Here is a 20,443-nt window from a genome sequence, read left to right as displayed (position 1 = left end):
GCCCCTGACGGCGCACTCTCACGAGCTGACCCGGCCCCTCCCCTAGCACACTTCCCGAAGACCCTCCCTCTAAAGATGTCGCTCACGTGGCGCCAGGTCAGAGAAGGAAGAAAGCGTCTTCTCCATCCGCCATAAAGCTAGGGATGGATGGGCGCCAGGGTGCTGATGTCCCCAACCAGAACTGGACTGCTTTCTCCCACGGGGGTAAAAAGAGATTATAAATGGCGGTCTAGGTTTATAGTCATTTGGTTACGTTATGGATGAAATAGGTTTTTATGGCCTGATTTGGGAAGCAGTCACCCACTGGAAGTTGTTTTCTACGAGAAGACACGTTTTGAGTCCAAAAGACTGGGTACTGCAGCACGACTTGTCTGTAAGTTGAGGCTGCACTACCGAGAACTGTGAGATTCTCCCCAAATGGCTGGAACCGCTGAGAATGTTAAGGGCTGTGGTAACATTTGTTTATATAATACGGTCACTTAAATTGAGAGCATTCAGTCTGGAAGTAGAAAATTACCGTATCCCCTTTCCCAAATCAAAGGACATGAATTTTTCAGCCTTGGGTGATACTTCAGTGCTCCAGAAAAAATGTTCATTTCCTGTATGGTCCCTGGGGCCACGTGGAGGCTGAGCCATATGCTTTTTGATGGAGAAAACGCTTAAGCACAATATTCAAAGTTGGCATGAACCATGGGGGAGAAAACAGAAAGAAGAAATGTGTTTCAGTTATTTTAAGGAGGCAGAAGAGGCATTTCAGTGCTTGGATATTTTTTCACGAAGGGAATGGAAGCCAAGTAAACAGCATTTGTTTATGATTTCTGTCAGAGGGAATGTTGTAACTTCTGCTGAGTATCCCCATTTTCTGTGTGTTCCTCTAAGGAATTAAGTGGGGAAGAAAATGGTTAAACGATGATGACTGTATTTCGTCATGAGGAACAAATGTGTTTTACTAAATAGGTGGATTTATGGTCATGCTATAATAAAATACACAATTGAAATTTTACTGGACAAATTTGTTTTCTGCCCCCTTTCCCGTATTGTAACTGAACGTCTCTGGGTAATGGAAAAAACCAAAGTGTTATTTTCTCTTTCTAGAGCTCATACCAGGATACCTTGGAATTCCTAATGGCCAGTCGGGACTTCTGCAAATCCTTCTGGAAAATCTGTGTTGAACATCATGCCTTTTTTAGACTTTTTGAAGAGCCCAAACCGAAGCCAAAGCCTGTTCTGTTTAGCCGAGGGTCATCGTTTCGGTTCAGGTAAGGATTCTGCTTCACGTCTCTCCGTCTGCCATGTGGTCATTTTCCCCAAGACTTTCCTCGGGAAAGTTGGCTTCCAAGAGCTTTGGCTGATGGCATGTTTGCCGGGTCATCGCAGAAGGCTCCTGGCAGCCCCTTGCTGTGTTCGGTTTGAACATTAGGTAGCCACTAGGCAGTCTCCCCAGCCACAGACAATGCCTAGAGGAACTCTTCTGATTCAGAAAGGATTTCCTTCCTCTGTAGAAGCAAAAGCACCTTGTTAGCACCTGCTGTAGCTTCACCGAATGCTCTGTAGACCATCACTGCCCATCACTGGTTCAATTTCTCACTCATTCTTTCAACCAGTCTTCGAGTGTCTGCCCATCACTGGTTCAATTTCTCACTCATTCTTTCAACCAATCTTCGAGTGTCTACTGCATGTCAGATTCTGCTCTAGGTGTTGGGGGTGCACTGTGAACAGAGCTATCCCTGCCTTCATGAAGTGTACAGGCTCTTGGGATGGTTGCTTAATAATCAAACGCAGAATCGTTAAGTTGTTGAGTTCACTGAACTTTTTCTGTCGTGTGTAAGGGAAATATCAGGAGACAGAATGGATGCAAAAGCACAGTTTCTCTTGGGACTGCCTTCATCCCGGGCTAGCCGAGAAAACTCCCGTGTGTCCCAGCTGTGGGAGGGAGGCAGGATGGTGGAGGGCTGTGCTGAGTGTGAAATGACAATGCCTTGCTGTCTTCTCCGCCCCCTCTCGTGGTCTTCATTTTAGTGGCCGGACTCAGAAGCAGGTTCTCGACTATGTTAAAGAAGGAGGACATAAGAAGGTGCAGTTTGAAAGGTAAGAGAAACGTCAGTGCCACTTGCGGTTTGAGAGGAGTCGTTCTCTGCAGGCAGTGGTGCTCTAAGCGGCTAAGCATCGCTCCCCCCAGGCCCGGTGAGCTAGAGAATCGCTGCCGCCCGGTCAGTCTCGGCCGGTTCAGTGTTAGGAACAGCTGAGGCCCGGGGGACACTGAACTCCAGGGTGAAAGGAAGCCAGCAGAGGGCAGGGATGCAAGAGGAACACGAGCTGACAGAGGGGGTAAAGCGCTGTAAAAACCTACTCACCGGTGAGTCCTTAAATATTTGGGGATTTGAATTGGAAGTATTTCTATAAACTTTTTTTTTTAATTGGAAAAATTGCAAACCCTTTTCTTTAGGTTTTTTTTTTAATTAATTTTTATTGGAGTGTAGTTGATTTACAATGTTGTGTTAGTTTCAGGTGTACAGCAAAGTGAATCAGTTATACATATATCCACCCTTTTTAGATTCTATTCCCATATAGGTCATTACAGAGTACTGAGGAGAGTTCTGTAAACTTTTAAATTCAGTAACGTTTGATTGAAGAGAAACAGGATTTATTGCTGTTGTTAGCAAATGCTGATAGCTCTTATTGTATGCCAGGCACTGTTCCAAGCCCTTTAGACATAGGAACTCATGGAGTCTTCATACCTGCTCTGTGAGGTCCGTGCTATTTTATTTCCTTTTTAAAGATGGAGACATGGCAGCTCAGAGATGTTGAGTAACTCGCCCAGGTCTCAGAGCTGGTAAGTGGGCCCTGGTCATCCAACTCCAGAGCTCACTGCCCTTCAGCACTGCTCTGCCCAGAGGGACTAAAAGAAAAGGGTACAGGGGTGAAGGGATGGTGTGCCAATGACTGTTCAGTTGCAAGTGTTTGTTTTAATGGTTTTCTTTTTTCAGTTTAACACATTTAAAAATTACAATAAAGCACAGAGGATACAGCAAACACCCGTGTTCCTAGTACTTAGAATTAACTAGTCACATTTTAACATTGGTTTCTAGGATTTTATTTCTTCTTCCCTTATTTGCAGCTATTGTGGTTACAGATGTAGTGAAAACCCCCTTTAACCAACAGCCTTCGTTACTTCCCTCCTTCCCTCCCCAGAGGCAACAACTACCTAATTCCTGTTACTTCTATTAGAAATATTCATGCACCCAAAAAGAACAGGCAGAACTGCTCTGGGGGTGTCCTTTTTCATTTATATAATCAGTATTACATTGTACGTAATCATGCGTCTTGCTTTTTAAAGCTGCCCTGATTTTGAGATCTATCTTAAGCGTTTTATGGTATTGTGAAAGTGTTACCTTTCAGGTATCTGATTCCCTGTTGAGAAACATTCAGGTTGTTTGGTGTTTTGTTTTGCTTTTGCTGAAACAAATGTGCTGCCTTGACCACCCTTGTATATTTCTCCTGATGGAGGTCTGGGGTCGTTTTTCCCTCCCTGTACATAGAAATGTAATGTTCAGAAGGTTATCTGTATGCTTATCTAGATGTAGCGAAGCAAACCCCATCATTTTCCCGGACAATCCACGATTAATCTTTTGGGGATCGTATAAGAAGGGGTCTGCCTCTCTCTGACTCAGAATGTGCGTGCTCCGGAGCCTTGGTGTGTTACTTTGGAGTATTTTAAAGAAAAGCTGGATGGACATTGGAATTTAATCTCTATATTTATGCGGTTTCATGTGTTTGAGTACCTGAAAAGTTTCTCATGCTTGTCCCCTGGGAAGCTGGGGACCGACACACTAAGGGAAGGAAAAGATTAAAGGGAAGATGCTGGTGGCATTAAAAACCAGTTTCTTCTACTGTGGAGTCTATAAATTCATTCCTGGGGCAGGGCCTTTTCTCTGAACTGAGCGCTGTGAAGGAGTAGCTCATTAGTGGCAGAGGCCTCTGTTATAGAACTGATCTAGAAAATCATTACCCAGAACACACCAATCGATTTCGTATTGTTAGACCAGGGCTTGCAATTCAGAGTGTACTCGGGCCCAGCCAGCTTCTCCCTCCCAATGACGTTTCCCGTAACTAGAGAGTTAGCGTTCGGTGGTAGTACTCCCAACCGGCTGGACCACTGCAGTGGGAGCTGGGAATGCTGAGAACGTTTTCAAGGCTGAAGCAACCCCCGAATCCTACGAGTGATACAGAAAGGGTGACTGGGTCTGTCTCCAGGGAGCATTTATCCAAACTCCTTTGGGTGCCTTCACTACTGGGGAATGCCTCATGCCGTTATTTTTCATGTGAAACCAATTACAAAAAACCCAATTCACCTAACTTTAGTTCTCTCGTGTGATTTCTCCCAGGAAACACAGCAAGATTCATTCCATCAGAAGCCTTGCTACGCAGCCTGCAGAGCCGAATTCAGAAGTGCCAAAACAAGTCAGTGATGGTGATAGTCACTCTTATAGCTGTTTTCCACCAGACGTCCTCTGCCGGGGACTGGCTTTCCTAGTCTTCTCTGTTGTTCTTCATCCTTCCACTTCGGGGTGTTTTCTGGAGGAGGGTCTAGCCGTGTGCCCTGGCTCTGACCAGACACGGGCTCTGTGCCTCTCGCCCTGGCCTGTATCCTTTCCCCTCCTCCCTCCCATGCCCTGGCCCCAGGGAAGTTTGCTCTATTGGCCTGAACTCAGCTTAGGGCTGGAACCATCCAGGGCCAGAGCTGAGCCCACCCTCCAGCTAAACGGCTGCGCTTGTGTGAAGAGATCGGGATTTAGCTCGGGGGTGACGGGTGTAGCTCCCCTCGGCTGCCAAGGTCAGAACCTTGCGCTGGCGCGGGACCGGACGGTGCGTTCCCAGGGCTCGTGTTACAGAGCGGCGACCACAGCTGGCAGCGAGACACAGCACCGCTCTCGCTCTGAGGGTGGCCAGGGCTCGTTTTCCCTGGAGTTGGTCTCTGGATGAGCTCTCAGGGTTTTCTCTACAAGAGAATGAGAACTTTGTTGGGAAAGAACATGAAGGCAGTCTCCCTGTGCGAATCCAGAGAGCCTGTAAGCTGCCCGTCCTGCCCTTAGGCATCGAAACAAAGACGTTTTTGTCATTTGTCTGAAATCCGTGTCAGCTCGCCTTTGGAGGTCCACGGTGCCTTTCCTCCTCCGCCTGCCCCCACCCCCTCAGGAAGTCAGTCCCCTGTGGGCCGGAAGGACCATCTTCTTCCATAGAAACTTGGGACGCCCAAGAGGAGACTGCCGGTCCCGGAAAGCAGAGGCACTGCCTCACCTGTGCTGCCGGGGACCCCGCGCTGTCGGCTTCCACACCCTGAGAGAACGTTCTGGATGCTGACCAGACAGCCTCGGGAGTGCCGGATTCCTGACAGGGTGCTTTGTTCTAAGACCGGGGAGGGCAGGCCTTCTTTGGCAATCCTTGGCCACTCAATGCTTCAGGAGATGCCGTTAGGTTGGACTCCGCGTCTCTGTCTCTTCCAGCCGTGGTGTAACCTCTCCCTTTTCTCTTCGTCTCCCTCCCCCTTCTCTCGCGCACCCCCGCCCCACCCAGGCTCAGCAGAGCGCCAGCCTTACCTTCGGAGAAGGTGCCGCATCCCCGGGCGGCCAGAGCTGCCAGCCGGGAAGGGACCCGCCCGCTTCGGCCGATGAGCACGGGCCACAGCGCAACCCCACTCCGCAGAGGAGCCCGGCGGGGAGCACGAAGGCAGACGGGGCCGGCAGGGCGGAGACGGAGGAAGAGGAGGAGGTCGCTAAGGACAGGACCCAGCAGAGTAGACCTCGGCCCCCGCAGCCAAGCACAGGTCCAGCATCCAGGGCTGCCCAAGGCAGCAGCACTTCCATTCCTTTCATTGACTGCAGTGACGTAGACAGTGAATACGACCTCCTCAGGGAACAAGCGTCCCGGTCACGGTCCCAAACAAATGACAACTATGAGGGTGATTTGACCAGTGGTGTTTATCTGCTGTCCAGGGATGAGAGGCAAATAGAGGCTAGGCGCAGGGCTTCCCTTCACTCTGCGAAGTCCTCCCGGCCTCCTTCCAGAGAATTCCGTGATGATGATTCAGCAGACATCACCTTTGACATGAGTGGGAGCCCCAGACTCCCAAGACATAGCTCTCTGATAGATGAGATGTTCAGGACCTCAGGCGGTCACAGTCCCCTGGCCACCCCCTTGTCTCCCAGCAGCGGAAGTTCAAGTCCAAGTATGAGTTGGGACAGGACCGGGTCCCAAGGCTATGTTTCCGAAAACGCACATGACTATAGAGAGAGAAGTGTGGGAGGAGATCCTCTCCCAAGCCAGGGTCCTCGTGATGAAGACGGTTCCCCCGTCTTACAAAGGCCCCACTTAAGGAATCTGAGATATAATAAGTCAGAGACAGATCCACTCATTCTTAGCCAGGTAGCATCAAGCCCGAAGGCAGTGGATAGGTTTGATGGCCATGGAAAGGGAGGCCCGGCCGGCCCGGCCGCTTCGGAAGGTAGGACACTGGCTAATGGTACACCTCTCGTGGGTCCGACCTCGAGGATCCCCATGGCGCAGTCAGCGTGTGCCCCTGGCAAGGCAGCCCAGCTGGCACCCCTGCAAATAACCGAGGGCTCCACCAGCAGTGGGACTGAATCCAGCGATTCAGACTCTGAACTGGCCAGCCCTCTGAGCCAGCCCCTCGTGTTTGGTAACCCAGCTGTGCTGAGTTCCCCCTCCGGCGTGAGGAGAAAGAAGTCCTTGGGTGGCCTGCCTTTGAATGAGGACGGAGAGGAGTATGAGTGAGGAGACCAGAGGGCGGGTCTTCAAGAGCTGGAAACCTGGAGTTATGCGTCCAGGGTTTCCCTGGAGATGCTCTGTCCTAGTGGCTTGTTAATTTCTAATCGACCTTTGTTAGAGGAGGTTTTAGGGCAGGCACATGCTTGGGTAGGGCATGCCTGGCTTCTCAGATCTTTCAGAAGGACAGAATCTCACACATCACGACAGGTTACCAAGAGCTTGTTTCTCTTTCTGGCTGAAGGCTAGGAAGGCATCCTTTATCACGAATCTGATCATGTGTATAGTGTGCTGTATTTACGTGGAAATTTTCTGTGTATCTTCAGTTGTGTACACAGATCACCCTCCCATCTGGTTGATTATTGGGATGAAAGTATCACTGAGATCCCAGGAAAGGTGTGGGTTTTACTTAGAACCCCTTCTTTAAAAGGAGGGCTGCTTTGCTGCGCCTCATAAAGGGAGGAATTGACAAAACTCAAGGCCAAAGGTCAGTCGGCTGCTAGTTGAAATGAAGTGTTGTTGAAATATTAGTTAATAAGACTAGGGAATATTTTAATTGGAAGCATTTGGGATGATTCTTTGCAGACTTCCTGTGAAATGATATAAATCTTCCTGAACTGGAATCGATATGAGATTGCTGGTTTGGTTTGGGTTTGCTTTCATGGGTCCAACGTTAGTTATGGTTGAAGAAGGTGTTGAAGAACTCTGGCCGTCAGAGCCTCTTGGTGAAACACAGAGCTGCTGCTGAATAACGATGCAGGGAAAAGTAAGACCTCGCAGGATAGGTACTGTTGGCACCAGGAGGTTAGCAAACTCAAGGTTTCGCCTCTGAGTAGTGCGCAGTACCGAGAAGGGCCGTTTCCCAGTCTCATTGCCCTGGGTGGATTTTTACGCACGTTCTTAACGTTCACACGCTCAGGAACAGTGTCTTCTGGCTGCTTCTCTGTGCAGGAAAAAAGAAAGAAGTAGTGAGAGGTTTGGTTTCTTTTTAAATCTTACCATCTACACCAGTGCCTTTCACCCAGCGTTTCTGCATTTCAGATGGAAAAGCCTGGTTTGAACTTGCATTGCTTCTCAGCCTTAGCTGCACTTTGGAATCACCTGGGACATTTAAAAAATTGGTATTACCTGAGCCCTGACCCTAGAAATTTGGATCAGATTGGTCTGGAGTGCCCCTTGGGGTCCCCAGATGGCTCTGCTAGGCTGCCAGGGTCATTTCTGAGCCAGACAGTGTTGCCTTCTAGAATCTAGCGGAATGTGATGGAAGCGTCAGCTGAAATGTTGGCTTGCTTGCCGAATAAGAAGAGCATCACCAATGAAATGCTTTTCTTCATGCCTGCTCTTTGGTACTTTTTAGTCTTTGGTACTTTTTTTAAAAAAAGATAAATTGTAGAATAAAAATTTTAGATCCTAAGTAACTACAAAATTATTGAAAAGAGTTGTAGTGATGATCCAGCCCTAACGTGCCGCCACGCGAGTGGCCTTATTAAAACTCATCGTGTGGCTTTGTCACGGGCAAGAGCTAAGCAAGTTTAGGGAAACAGTAGAATTTGGCCACAGTGTTGAATAAGCAGAAATATTGACAGACCCTGTGGTTCACACGTGACGCTCTGTCCACATGAATGTCGAGAAGTTGATTTTAAAGATTCTGAAAGCTTAATCCATTTTTACGCACACTTTTGCTGTATCTTCCTAATCATTTGATTCAGTGCATGGTTGATGAATCAAGTTGATTATCAGATAGCTTGAAAGATGTTCACTGAAGTAGTCTGTTCATCTTTTGCTTTATTTAGATTTACATGTTTAACAGAGTCACAGAATTTTGAAGCCAGAAGGGACCTTGGAGGTCACCTAGGTTAAACCTTTATTTATGGATGAGAAACCTTGTTCTGACGAAGGGAAGAGACTTCCCGTAGTCCTACAGCCGTTGCATGACAAATCTAAAACCAGAACCTTGGTCTCTGGGCTTCAGTGTTTTACTCTGTGTGACAGCTAGATGCACTAGGACCTTTTGGGTTCAGTATTTTATATTTTGAGACTCTTGTATGGATTAATAATTAAAATCATATGGAGATCAGGAATCATGTAGACTTAGGTTATTACAGTCCATATTAGGTAGGAAGAACTACTGCTTTTTATATTGTGGGGTTTTTGCAGTTATAGCCCATTTTTGCCTGTTCTGTTTTGAGCTTGGAGAAAGGTGTCAATTTGCTATATAAAAAAGTAGTCAAACGTGAGTTAAGCAGAGTCCCATGTGGAATCTGTGGTTTATTTGTGAAGGTGGTGTGTTCAAATGAGTTTTCTTTTTACCTCTAATCATACAGCAGTCTGATCATGAAATATGAATGAGCAGGAGGTGTTAACTTAGCTGGCTTAGAATGTGAATCATCAGATGTAAACCCCCAAAGCAAAACATAGTCCAGTAATTATTTCGTTTTGCTTTTTCCCCGAAGAGATGATTTTTTATCCAAAGTGTTTCAAAAGCAACTGATCAACGGTGATGTACCCAGTTCTATATTGACGAGATTTTCCGCTTTTAGGGTCACTGGTAGAGTTTTTCTCCGCTTTGGTTTTGTACCAGCCAAGCAACTCAGTTTCTGCTTCTCAGTCAGTCTTTGTGAGGGTGGCAATTCTGATGTGATTAACAGGGCTTAAAAGAAAGGGGGTGTGGGGGTGGGGAAAGGTGTGTAGTTTTTTCAAAAGCCACCTATTCTGACGTGCTGGGAATATTCACTCATTGCCTCTGGGAGAGCTTTCCCTGCACTAGTAAAGAGAGCTGCTGAGTGAGTAAACCTAAACATTCTTTGAGTCTGAAGGTAGAGCCAGTCCACTGAGGTGAGGAGGTCAGAGAAAGCCAGCAGGCTGCATGCCACCCCCAGCGCCCCACACCTTCCATGCCTTCTGCCTGCTGTGAGACTCTGGTCCCCAAGTCCTTCCCTGGCCTCTGGAATCTCACTGTGTGGTATAAGAAGGGCAGGCACATGCCTGAAGTTGAACTAAGTGCAGGAAGATCAGAGATGGGGTTGGGTGTGACCAATAGGCAGCAGAGATTAGAGACCTGTGAATTCTTTCAGACTTCCAAAGGGTTTCCCAAGACCTGTCAGAGCCAGTTTTTCTAAGGCAACAGCTAGTGTAGGGGTCGCCTGCATCAATAAGGAAGCCAGGTCTTCAGATAGCGGCTGCTCCTGTGCAATGATGTCTTAAAGCCTTGGGTGGAAGACAAACCAAATATAGAAACAGAAATCTTCAAGCCACTCAGGGCGACTCTGGGGCCTGCGCACATGAATATCTTTTGTTAGATAGTATTTCAAAACGTGTAAATTATACATCCTTTAGTGACTGATTTTTGTTGCTGCTTGTTCGGGCAGCATAAAAATGCAAGAAATTCTCGTAAAGAACTGCATTTAATGAGTTCCAGAACTTACAGTGGATTGCCCCAGCTCCTTGACCAGTCATCTGTATGCCATGATGCTGTTTTATTAGACAGGCATTTAGTTAAAGGAAGTCTGGGAGCCAGATTCTTCTCCACATATGTGATTCGTATTTGGAAATTTCTCACAGATTTATCTCACCAAATGGTGCTTCTGTGGCCGGCACTTAAAAATGTGAATAATTTCCATTTGATGCTCCAGAACTTCTTTGAAGATTCAAACCAAGTAATGCTTTAAAAATATATGTATATATATACATATATATATATATATACACATACACACACACACTAGGACTGCAAACCCAAAATACAGCAAGAGCCTCTTGAAATTTCCACCAAGTATATGAGATCCAGCCTGTCCTCAGTTGAATCAGAAACCCCACTTGCATCTTCGCTGTGGAGTCAGTTTGATTGTGTTGGCAAGCAGTTCCTAAAAGAAGAAGCAATGTTAAATGTTAAAATGTTAAGCTGCCATTTTAAATTTTGTTAAAACTGTTGTGAATGTGCATCACCTCCCATTTTCATAGCTTTAACCAGTGTTCATAGGGTTTTAATCAACATGTTCCACTTAAAATGCTCTTCCCTATTTCAACACAGTATGGGTTTGGTGCAATTGAAGTCATCAGTGAGTGATTGGGCTACAGGTAGGCCCAGCCTTAAATTAAGAAACTTGGGGTCCCCTTCATTCCTAGGTTTATTTTGAGTTTATTTGCTTCTGTCTCGATCACTCTTCTTTGCCTAGGCCCTCATTTTCATTAACCAGAATTTAAAGCTGTCTGAGCTGCATCCCCAAGAAAGGCTCTTTTTTTCTGGATCTTCTCCTTTGTAGTCTATAAACATTCCTCCTCTGATGAGCTTAATTACTCTAAGGCTGGCCTTCCTCTAGTTTCATGGGGATGAGTCTACCGTTGACTCTTGGACAACACGGGTGTGAATGGCGCAGGTCCACTTACGCACAGATTCCAAGTACCACACAGTCCAAGGTTGGTGTAATCCGCAGATGCGGAAGTGTAGATACACACAGAGGGCCGACTGTGAGTCATACATGGATTTTCCACTGCTCGGAGGGTCTGCACCCCTGACCCCCGTGTTGTCCAAGGGTCAACTCTATTGCTGCCAATTTTACAAAGCAAACTGCAGAAGAGTCTTTCAATGCAGTCTTTGCAATAGAGAAAGTTTCTTTGAACCCGAAAGAGGTGAACATTTCAAAATAACCTGTTGCTGGCAGCTCTCTGAGGTTACACTCAGCCGTGTTAGCCAAGTTCATAAGAACATACGGAAGGAAAGGTACTAGCGGATGAACTTCTGCAAGAAGGAAGTGATTAAAGAACTTGAGTCTGGCGACATTTAAAGAATTTACTGGCGCTGCTTTTTCCTCGTTAGTCTAATTCCATCTGTTTCTGTTTAGTTGAATGAAATGTAATACAGGGAAACGGGGTCTCTAGTGTACACTGTGCGTACCTCTAACACCAGTTGCTAGTTGTTAAAATGAAGCCACGACGTTTAGATCAAAATAAGCATGCCACTTAATGTAGCAGCTCTCTTTTTATTAAAAAAAATAATAATGAAAAGCAAAAAATACCCATGATGGTTTGGTCTAAGGTTGTAGGCATCAAAGATCAAAAGTGACCTGGTTGCCACCTGTTTGGAATACATACTTGGAAAAGAGCTATTTATTGTTTCCTGGGTAACCTAGGGATTTTTAAGTATTTCCTCTATAAACAAAAGTTGCAAATGCTGATTTGTGTGTCAGATACATATTTGGAAGGAGGTGAGTAGAGTTGTGAAAAACAGGTCTTGCTTCATAAAGTTCAGAACACGTCACTCCAGAAAACATAGATGAAACTTCCAGCGTGGGGGATTTTTTTTTTTTTTTCCCCAAGCAAAGCAGTTAAACACCCTGGTGGAAGCTAAGGTAGAATTAGTAAATCTTTTTTAAAGCTTTAGAAATTGAAGAGACTCTGATTCGTTGAGGATCGTTTCAGCGCAGATGGACTGAATGATGCCCACATCACAGCTCAGCCTTGGAAGCAGCCTCTGGCAATCTCCTTGGCCTCTGGTGTTTGGTTGTAACTTCTGGTGGAAGGCAGCTCCTTGGCGTCTTCGTGTGGGTTCTAGATCAGGTTGCTCTGATATGTCTTAGGGTGGTTTGGTATTTGAAAGTAGGGAGGATTGAACATCAACTGTTGACAGAGGGTATCTGATCTAAGTCTGTAGTTGAGAGCTGGTGTGAAAGGTTAGCTTCAAGGCAGGTGTCGTTAGTGCAGTCATGGACACGGTACTGAGAATTACGTGAGCTTGTTGCTAGGGGTCAGGTGCAGGAACTTCAGAATATTGAAGAATAGAAGTTGGAAATCACTGCAAAATGCAACATAAACCAAGAGTACTAAGGCGGGAGCAAGGACCATTGTGTGTGGGGGTGGGGGGGGGAGTCTATAACAAAACATCGGACAGTATTTAACTCTACGTTTGAGTAAGAGGTAGAGGTGTTAGTGGTACCAGGAGTTTGGAGGCAGTCCTGCTTTATTATAAATTGGGGCTGTTAACTGACTCTCAAATAGGAAACAGTAGAAGGGTCATTTTGGAGCCTCTGATGGGCCTGTCAGTATTCCCAGATGACCTTTCTGGCTCATGAAACTGGGCCAACAATTGCTTTGTCCTGGGCCTTGCAGTTCCTTTGTAAGAAGGAAAGCATTTGTCACTCTGCCCGCAGAGATTTATAGAAAGACCAAAGACAGGCTTTCCTTAGTCAAGAACACACCCCCTGCTGCTCTCTACACACGCACCTGAATGGCCAGTGGATTCAGTCCCTTACCCTCACCTCCTTTCTGCCTGGAAGGTTGCTGTGAAAACCTGACTAACCCAATCTCACAAGCTTGGCCTACGTTATTAATCCAGTTCCCTTCTGTTCTCTCTGTGTGTACATTTAATATTTTATTAAAAATTTCTAATACGCTGAATTAATTTTACAACAGACAAGGCTGGGGACTTCATTCTCATTTTTGTCATTTGTTTAATAAATTTGAGAAAACATTTTTCTGTTGTGCCGTGGTATGCACTGTGTGGTCAGCATGTACCTATCTAAGAGAAAACTTTTTTTTTTTTTTCAGCGTTCTGTCTTTTATCCTCAAAGCATGGTGTACCTTCTCTTCCCTGCATTGTTGGAGCACTGTCTGATGTCTTTTTTTTTTTTTTTTAACACGACTGAATACCAGTTTGTACTTGGAACACCTGTTTCTTCTAGAATGCAATGATGCTGCATCACTAAACAGCAAGCCTTGTCACGGAGGCATCCTGAGCCTCATGCTCGGTGGTACCATATTTCACTAAAGGTGGGGAAATGGAAGATGAACGGAAGACTTCACTTTTCTGATTCCATCTTCTCCAGGCCTGCACTTTGTGCTGTGTGGCGGTGGGGATGGTCCTTGGAAGGGAGCCAGGATCTCTGTAGGGCGGGGCAGGGCTCATGGAAACAGAGAGCATCTGTGGCAGCAGCTTACGTGGGCGGAGCTCAGACAGCTAACCAGAGGACTGGCTCCCTATGTTGAATGGCACCATCTATTCCAATGGGGATGGCAGACGTTCCACAGCTTATAAGCGAATTTGGCTGTGTATGTGTGTTTTGTTGGGGAGCGGGGATAGGTAGAAATGCAGAGAAGACCTCTTTAGCTCAGCCCAGGTGGCCCCTCATGGCCAGTGAGCTGTTTGTGGTTTGCTGTCTACGCAGAATGTAGGCTCTCACAGATACTGTCTGGTTCTACCTTCTCTCCACGGCTGGGAGTGCAGTAGTTCACGAAAGCATGGATTTATTCCACCGGGAAGGTGGCTGGTTTCTCCAGTAACAATGAGCTTGGCGATTCTTTAAGCATGGAAGGCCAAACTCATGTAACGGTGTATGCACGGGATTAATAGCTTTTGTTCATCTCCACTGAAGAGGCTTTTACTTGTCCTAACAGGTATCTTGCTGTAAAAACTGTCAATTGTAACCGTTCTTTCCGACTGATGGCCGAAGCTTTGTCCCGAGTACAAGATGGTGTTTTCCATTGGTATGAAGCACCATGTCCCCCCACAGCCCAGACACTGCCAGCGCCACCACCGTGTTCAGACAAAGGAGAATTCTCCTTTATCTTTTCCCCATAAATGAGAACAAGCTAGTGCATTCGCTGTCATTTTCCCATTAGCAGCATTTCTCTTTATTTTTCTGCAAGTTGCATTTCTGTTGCTTTTCTGAATTGCTTGATGATGAACAGTAATGATGTTTAGCTGCTTGTAAAACTTTTCTTCAAGGAACTTGGTCTAAGAAGCCCGTACATTACGCACAACAACCTAAGTTATCGAGAAGAAGGCCACCCTGCTATGATTGGTAATCCTATAACCTGGTTTTTCTTGTGGAATCTTGTAACTTCAATGAAACATTGTCAGCCCTTTTTTTTTTTTTTTTTTCTCACATATTCCATTGGGGTGGGACCCAGCTTAGTTATCAGACTAGAGTGAATCCTGCCTGGTCTCATGAATCAATACAGTACTGACCTTTTTTTTTTTTTTTTTTTTTTTTTTTTTTTGGTAACTGGCTTTCAAAGGCAGACCATCTCCAGAGAGGGTTTGTCTTCTCTTTTAGAGGGAGATTGTGGATTTAAAAAGAGGCTTTTTAAAAATAAATGCAAGCCTGCATCTGTAATGTATTTCCTGTGTGTGCCTTTGAAGCATATTCTGGGTACATAGAGTCACAATCTCCTATATTTTAGAAGCAAACGGCAGGAGACAAATCACAATAGATGAGTGGCATCTAGACGTTTGCCAAATACAGAACTTTGGGAGAATATTGAGGAAATCCTCATAGATACTTTTTAAATAATTGTACTTTTTATAATTTTGAAAAGAGGACTTGAGAAAGCAATCAACAGTCTCATTTTCGTCTGTATTCTCATTCTATCTTCATATTTACCAAATCTATGGATTACTATTTTTAAAGTTGTCAGGGTTTCTGGTTCCCTCCTTAACAGGAAAAATAACACTTATCTAATTAAAAATGAGGATTCCCAATTTATTTGACTAGTTTAAAACAGGACGGGTACAACTAAGTATTTGAAATGCCATTTTCATTACTGGAGAAACAGATTAGAGAGTTCTCTTGCCCCAGGCTTGTGTGAGTTTGTTCTTAAGCCTTTTAGTATAGTCAGAGGAAGTAGATGGTCACTAGGCGGCTTGTACCCAGTCCCAAGCGCGGAAGGCAGGCGTGAGTTTGGCTTCTCGATCATAAACCATGTTCCCACTGTTTTATGTGCCTCTGGTGGAGGGCTGGTCAAGAGATGCTCCAGTCTGGGTGGGGCTGCAAATCCAACCTCCCCTGTGCAGCCAGAGAGAAGAATTATGAATGTATATTACATTAAAAACATAGAGTAGCTAACCCAGTTTCTGGGCTGGGTGATAAATTGAAATCCATACATATTGCAGTGCTAATTTGAAGTTCCATACTTGTTTGTGCCATGAGAATGTGTACATTTGAAAGGATATTTTTTAAAGCAGTTACCAGAAATGCCCCCCTTGAGAGTAGCATTAGTGAAGGCATGTTTAATCCGGGGGAGTGACATAAACTCAGCCCTGTTGGTACAGATTAAGGGTGGACGCGGGGACATGGAGATCTGGGGGTGGCGAAGGGAGGCGTGTCATGAAATTATTTGGTAGAGGTGAGGGACTTGAAAGTCGTTAACCAGACGTATAACTGAATGCCGAAAAACCTGCAGGGCAATTTCTAAAAATAGGAAAAGATTCTTTTAAGAATCAAAAAGCTTCCAGACTTAGGGCGGTAACTGATCTTTTTCTAATCTCTTCAGACTTTTTTCCACCTATTGCCTTAATATCCAGGTGGTTTCTTAGAAGATTCTCTCCCCGCCCCAAGTTATTTACCTAGAGCCCCTTGCTGAAAGAAATTCCTTTGTGTCAATTTGCCATAGAGGAGGAAAATGATAAAAATTGCCAGGCGTTAATCAGTTCATGGAGTAGCCGTGAACACCGGTCACCATTTCTCCTCATTGCCCAGGGCTGCGTCTTCAAGGCAGGGGACAGACTGTGTGATGGGAGCAGCTTTTTAAGGTTGCAGAAACCTGGCAGAGTCATTTGATCTATCATCGCCATGTTTGTTTGCTTTTATTGTCAAATGGATGACTTCGGTGAAAATTGGTCACATGTAGCTCTAGTAACTGTGACCTTAGTTACTCTTCACACTTGCCCGAGGGCAGGCCCTGCGTGGACACCAGTTTGTACAGACCCTCGTCACACACTGGCTCCAAGTCGAAAGAGAACTTTAATTACTCACCAAGCTGCCAATTCTACTGATTACTCTCGTCAGCATATTCCATTGATTGTTGAATAGTAAATGAGCTACCTGTTTTTGTTTGGGACACATGTCATCTATGAATTTTCAAAGCCTTGAGGAGTTTCTCTTGCAAGGGGAGGAAGGAGGCTATTCTCCATGGATGTGGCTCAGACTGGTAAATGGAACCTCAGAGTCTGGGACCTTTCCCTTCCTTAGCATTGCTGATAGATTTCTAGAACAGACTGCTTGGTCTTTATTGATTTATTGGTCTTACTATTTAAATACACTCATCGCCTTGGCCTTCTTGGGCCCCGTTAGTAGACACAAAGCCCGTTGAAGTCGCCTCTCAGGAAATGGAAATGGACTACCCTAATTTGGTCATCCTCCAAGGTTGTGTATTGCACGTGTAACATCGGTGTCACACACACCTTTAGGCCACGTGAGTGAGAACGTAGCTGAACCCAGAACTGCCCCGGACTCTACATAGGGACATCGGTTGTCGTCAGGTTCACTCTCGGTGTCCCGCTTTCTGAATCCTGTCTCCAGTGTGCTCCAGCGGGGTGTCTTCTAGATTGCTATCTTCTTTGCAATGTGTCCTGCCTTCTTGGCAGGGTGACACGTCTCCTGGAGCCTTGGTCTGTTAGCTCACCCTTCTGGCCCGCTAGGTCTACCAAACTGAAGTGTCCCCAGGGAAATTCACAAGGGCAACTGTCGACCTTTGGAGGGTGGACATGGTTGCACTCGAGTGTGTTTCCCCTTATTTTCTCCCTCGCCATGTGGCACTTGGTTTTTTAATCTGCTGCTGGATGCCATCCAGGGACTAATCAGTACTGTTTCCCCACCTGCACGCCTCCTTCAAGCTAGCCTTCTAACTGCTTTTTGTTCATGGCTCCAACTCTTTCAATGAGGAGGCGAACGCTTTTTCTGTCCCACGTCACTGCAGATTCAAGGCCCGGCACGTTCTCACTTACACTGCCTCACCTGGTCTCATACGTAGTGTGAGAGCTGAAGGTAAGCCCCCATGCTTTGCCAGATGATGGTGGACAAATAAAAGGTGACCCTCCAATAGCAACTCACAAATGCATGCAATGTTTTGATCTCCAGACAGACTGCCAGAAGTTCTCTTTTCTAATTCCTCTTTGTAGTGATAACATTTTTCTTTTTGTGATTCTTTTTTTTTTTTTTAAGAGAATAGTGTAGTACCTTGAATCAATTGCAGTTATGATTGTTGTCACTATTTCTATTTGACAAGTTCCAATTCTCTCGAAATGATTGTATTCGGTTGTGCACTAGTGTCAATAAAATTGACATTTGTGAAGCAATTTCTGGCCTTTTTCTCCGGGTTTTACTGGGTCTGGTGGTGTGTGGGGTGATTGCGTCTTTGTCTCACATCAGGACTTTGTTTTAATGATGTCTACGAAAACGCAAGGAACTTAAACGGAGGGATTATTTTTTAATGCGAACTTCTGGAATCTGACTTTACCTGACATGTTCTAATCTTGTTCTTCAGGGATGATTGTACTGACCAGCAGTCAGTGGGCAGGATGTCTGCTTTCTGTTGCTTTGGTGGGCATGGTGGCTTTTCACCCGTGTGTAGGTGACACAGCTAGCTGGTCAACCTGGGACCGGGTGGGGGCTGGTGGCGGCTTCTGCAAGGTTCATTCATACTGGGATCAAGTTCATTACCCAACTCCATCAGCTTCATTCGAGGCTGCCCTGTCTTGTGATTTCCGAGTGAATATGAATGAATCCAGAGAGAAAGGACAGAGGTCCAGAAAATGGGGGGATTCCTGGAAAACCGCACTTCCCCTTTCCTTCCGAGATCCTCGATACTGTGCTGAGTAGCCATGAGCATGAACCTGTATATTGGAAAATGGAGAAAGCGTTTATGTCGTCTTTCCCTATGATGGTAACTGACAGGACTGCAGGCTACTGGAACTTTGTTTACCCTAATCCTAGTTTTTGCAGATCTGCTTTAGAATTATAAAACTGTTAGGCAAAACACTTAGTTTAGAAGTAGATTTTGAAACATCTCATTTTATTAGTAGTTTCAAAAGGTTGAGGTATTGGTATTGGCAAAATTCTGTTGGCACAGAGTTTCATGTGCACATCATCTCATTTGGCTGACTCGGGTAATTATACATTTTCCTGTTACGTACTGTGGTATCCTTCTCAGAGGAATGATTAATTTCCTATCATTTTTTGACTCATAAAGGGGAATTATGGTAATGTAATGACCTCCAGCTTTGCATTTTTAAATGATCACCTTTGCTGTAATTGTGATACTAGTGTTTCTGTCCCAAACAGTGAGAGAGACATGGAGTGACATCACCAGGTATAACAAGCTCGCTTCTGTTCTTCGTAGAATGGGGAGGTGGCTGCTTTCCCTTTCTCTACCTGTGGCCCGTTGTTCCAAGATGTAGTCTGTCCTGGGTGTCCCAAGTCCTTTAGTCTTCTATTAGAATAGCTCTATTTTCTGGTCACTTCCCACGTCTCCTTGTGATATAGACACTGTCTTTCTCGAGTGATTCTTAGAAGCTAAGGCAGTAGTTAGGAGATGAAGGTCCTATTTGCAGATACACGATGCTTTTAAACTATTGTAATTATGCTCTAAGCAGAGTTCACCTTATCATGAATGACATAACTGTGTTCCACTGAATAGTATCTTTAGGATTAAGGCAGCTGCAACTTAGGAAAAAAACTAGAAAATCACGAAGGGCATCATAAGTGCGCCATATGGTAGTCAAGATTCTAAAGGTTTGATTAGGTGAAAATTGTAAGTGGACACCAGGTCCCAGAAGGAATTACTTTTTTTTTTCTTTTCTTTAATACTTCTCATCCCCAAACAGGCTCCCTGACTGGCAGCCCTCACCTTTCAGAGCTGTCCATCAACTCGCAGGGAGGAGCTGCGCCCACCAGCACCGTCCTGTCACCCAACCTGAGCCCCGACACCAAGCAGGCCTCCCCCTTGGTCAGCCCGTTGCTGAACGACCAGGCGGGCCCTCGGACTGACGACGAGGACGACGGCCGGAGAAAGGTGTGGGGATGGCAGGCGCTCGCCTGTTGATCTTTTGTTGTCATTTCCAGTAATACACATAACATAAAATTTACCATGTGAACCATTCTTAAGCACACCGTTCAGTGACATTCAGTGCACTCACAGTGTTGTGTGACCATCATCACTATTTCCAGAACTCGGTCATCCTTCGAACAAACTCCATGCACGTTGAGCATTACCTCCCCACGCCCAGCCTCTGGAAACCACCGTTCTGCTTTCTGTCTCTGTGAACTGACTACCCTAGGCATTAACCTCGTATAAGTGGAACCATACAGTGTCTGTCCCTTTGTAATTGGTTTATGTCCTTTAGCATAATTGTCCTCCAGGTGTATCCATGTTGGTAGCGCCTGTCAGAATGTCCTTCCTTCTTTAGGTTGACTAGTATTCCATTGTATGGAGACACCACATTTTGTGTATTCATCCATCCATTGATGGACAGCTGGGTTGTTTCCTCCCCTTGTCTATTTCGTCTTCATGTGCTGGGAACGTGGGTATACAAGTTATCTGTTCTCATCTCTGCTTCGTGTGTATCCCCAGAGGTGGAATCGGTTGGACTCTTGTGGGAAGCAAGATGGTTAACAACAAGGGATTTCCTTTTAATTGTTGGTTAAAGAGAAGCAAAACCAGTGGCAGACCTGCTCTAGGGCAGTGCTGCCTGCCCGCCTAACCAATGGGCTGTAGCTGCCGTAACCCTCGTCCCTTTGGATCAGTACCCTTCGTGTTCCCACGAACAATGTAACTTCCATTTCCTGAAAGTCAATAGCACCAGCCCACAACGCCCAGGACAAAGGCTGCTGTGCTTTCTGTTTCATTCATTTCCTTGAAGCCTGCACCACTCCATTATCCTAATTAA

The 20,443-nt window shown here is 45.6% G+C and overlaps 1 protein-coding gene across 4 annotated transcripts in view; it reads left to right on the top strand.

The window, feature by feature from the left end:
* The window catches only part of FARP1 (FERM, ARH/RhoGEF and pleckstrin domain protein 1), a 289,858-nt gene that overhangs the window by 224,879 nt on the left and 44,536 nt on the right, over positions 1-20,443 (top strand). For all 4 annotated transcript variants that reach the window (XR_007473131.1, XR_007473132.1, XR_007473133.1 and 1 more), the window contains exons 10-14: positions 1,096-1,259; positions 2,020-2,088; positions 4,386-4,461; positions 5,575-5,824; positions 19,382-19,569. Coding sequence is in view for 1 of the 4 variants with exons in the window: in XM_004273640.3 (XP_004273688.1) it covers positions 1,096-1,259; positions 2,020-2,088; positions 4,386-4,461; positions 5,575-5,824; positions 19,382-19,569 (747 nt within the window). In the remaining 3 variants the exon portion in view is untranslated. The remainder of the gene's footprint in view (positions 1-1,095; positions 1,260-2,019; positions 2,089-4,385; positions 4,462-5,574; positions 5,825-19,381; positions 19,570-20,443) is intronic.

The sequence above is a fragment of the Orcinus orca genome, chromosome 18 (assembly GCF_937001465.1).
Source record: "Orcinus orca chromosome 18, mOrcOrc1.1, whole genome shotgun sequence".
In the NCBI taxonomy this organism is placed as follows: Eukaryota; Metazoa; Chordata; class Mammalia; order Artiodactyla; family Delphinidae; genus Orcinus; species Orcinus orca.
Note: the sequence above shows the minus strand (reverse complement) of the source record. Positions and strands in the feature narration are given on the sequence as shown.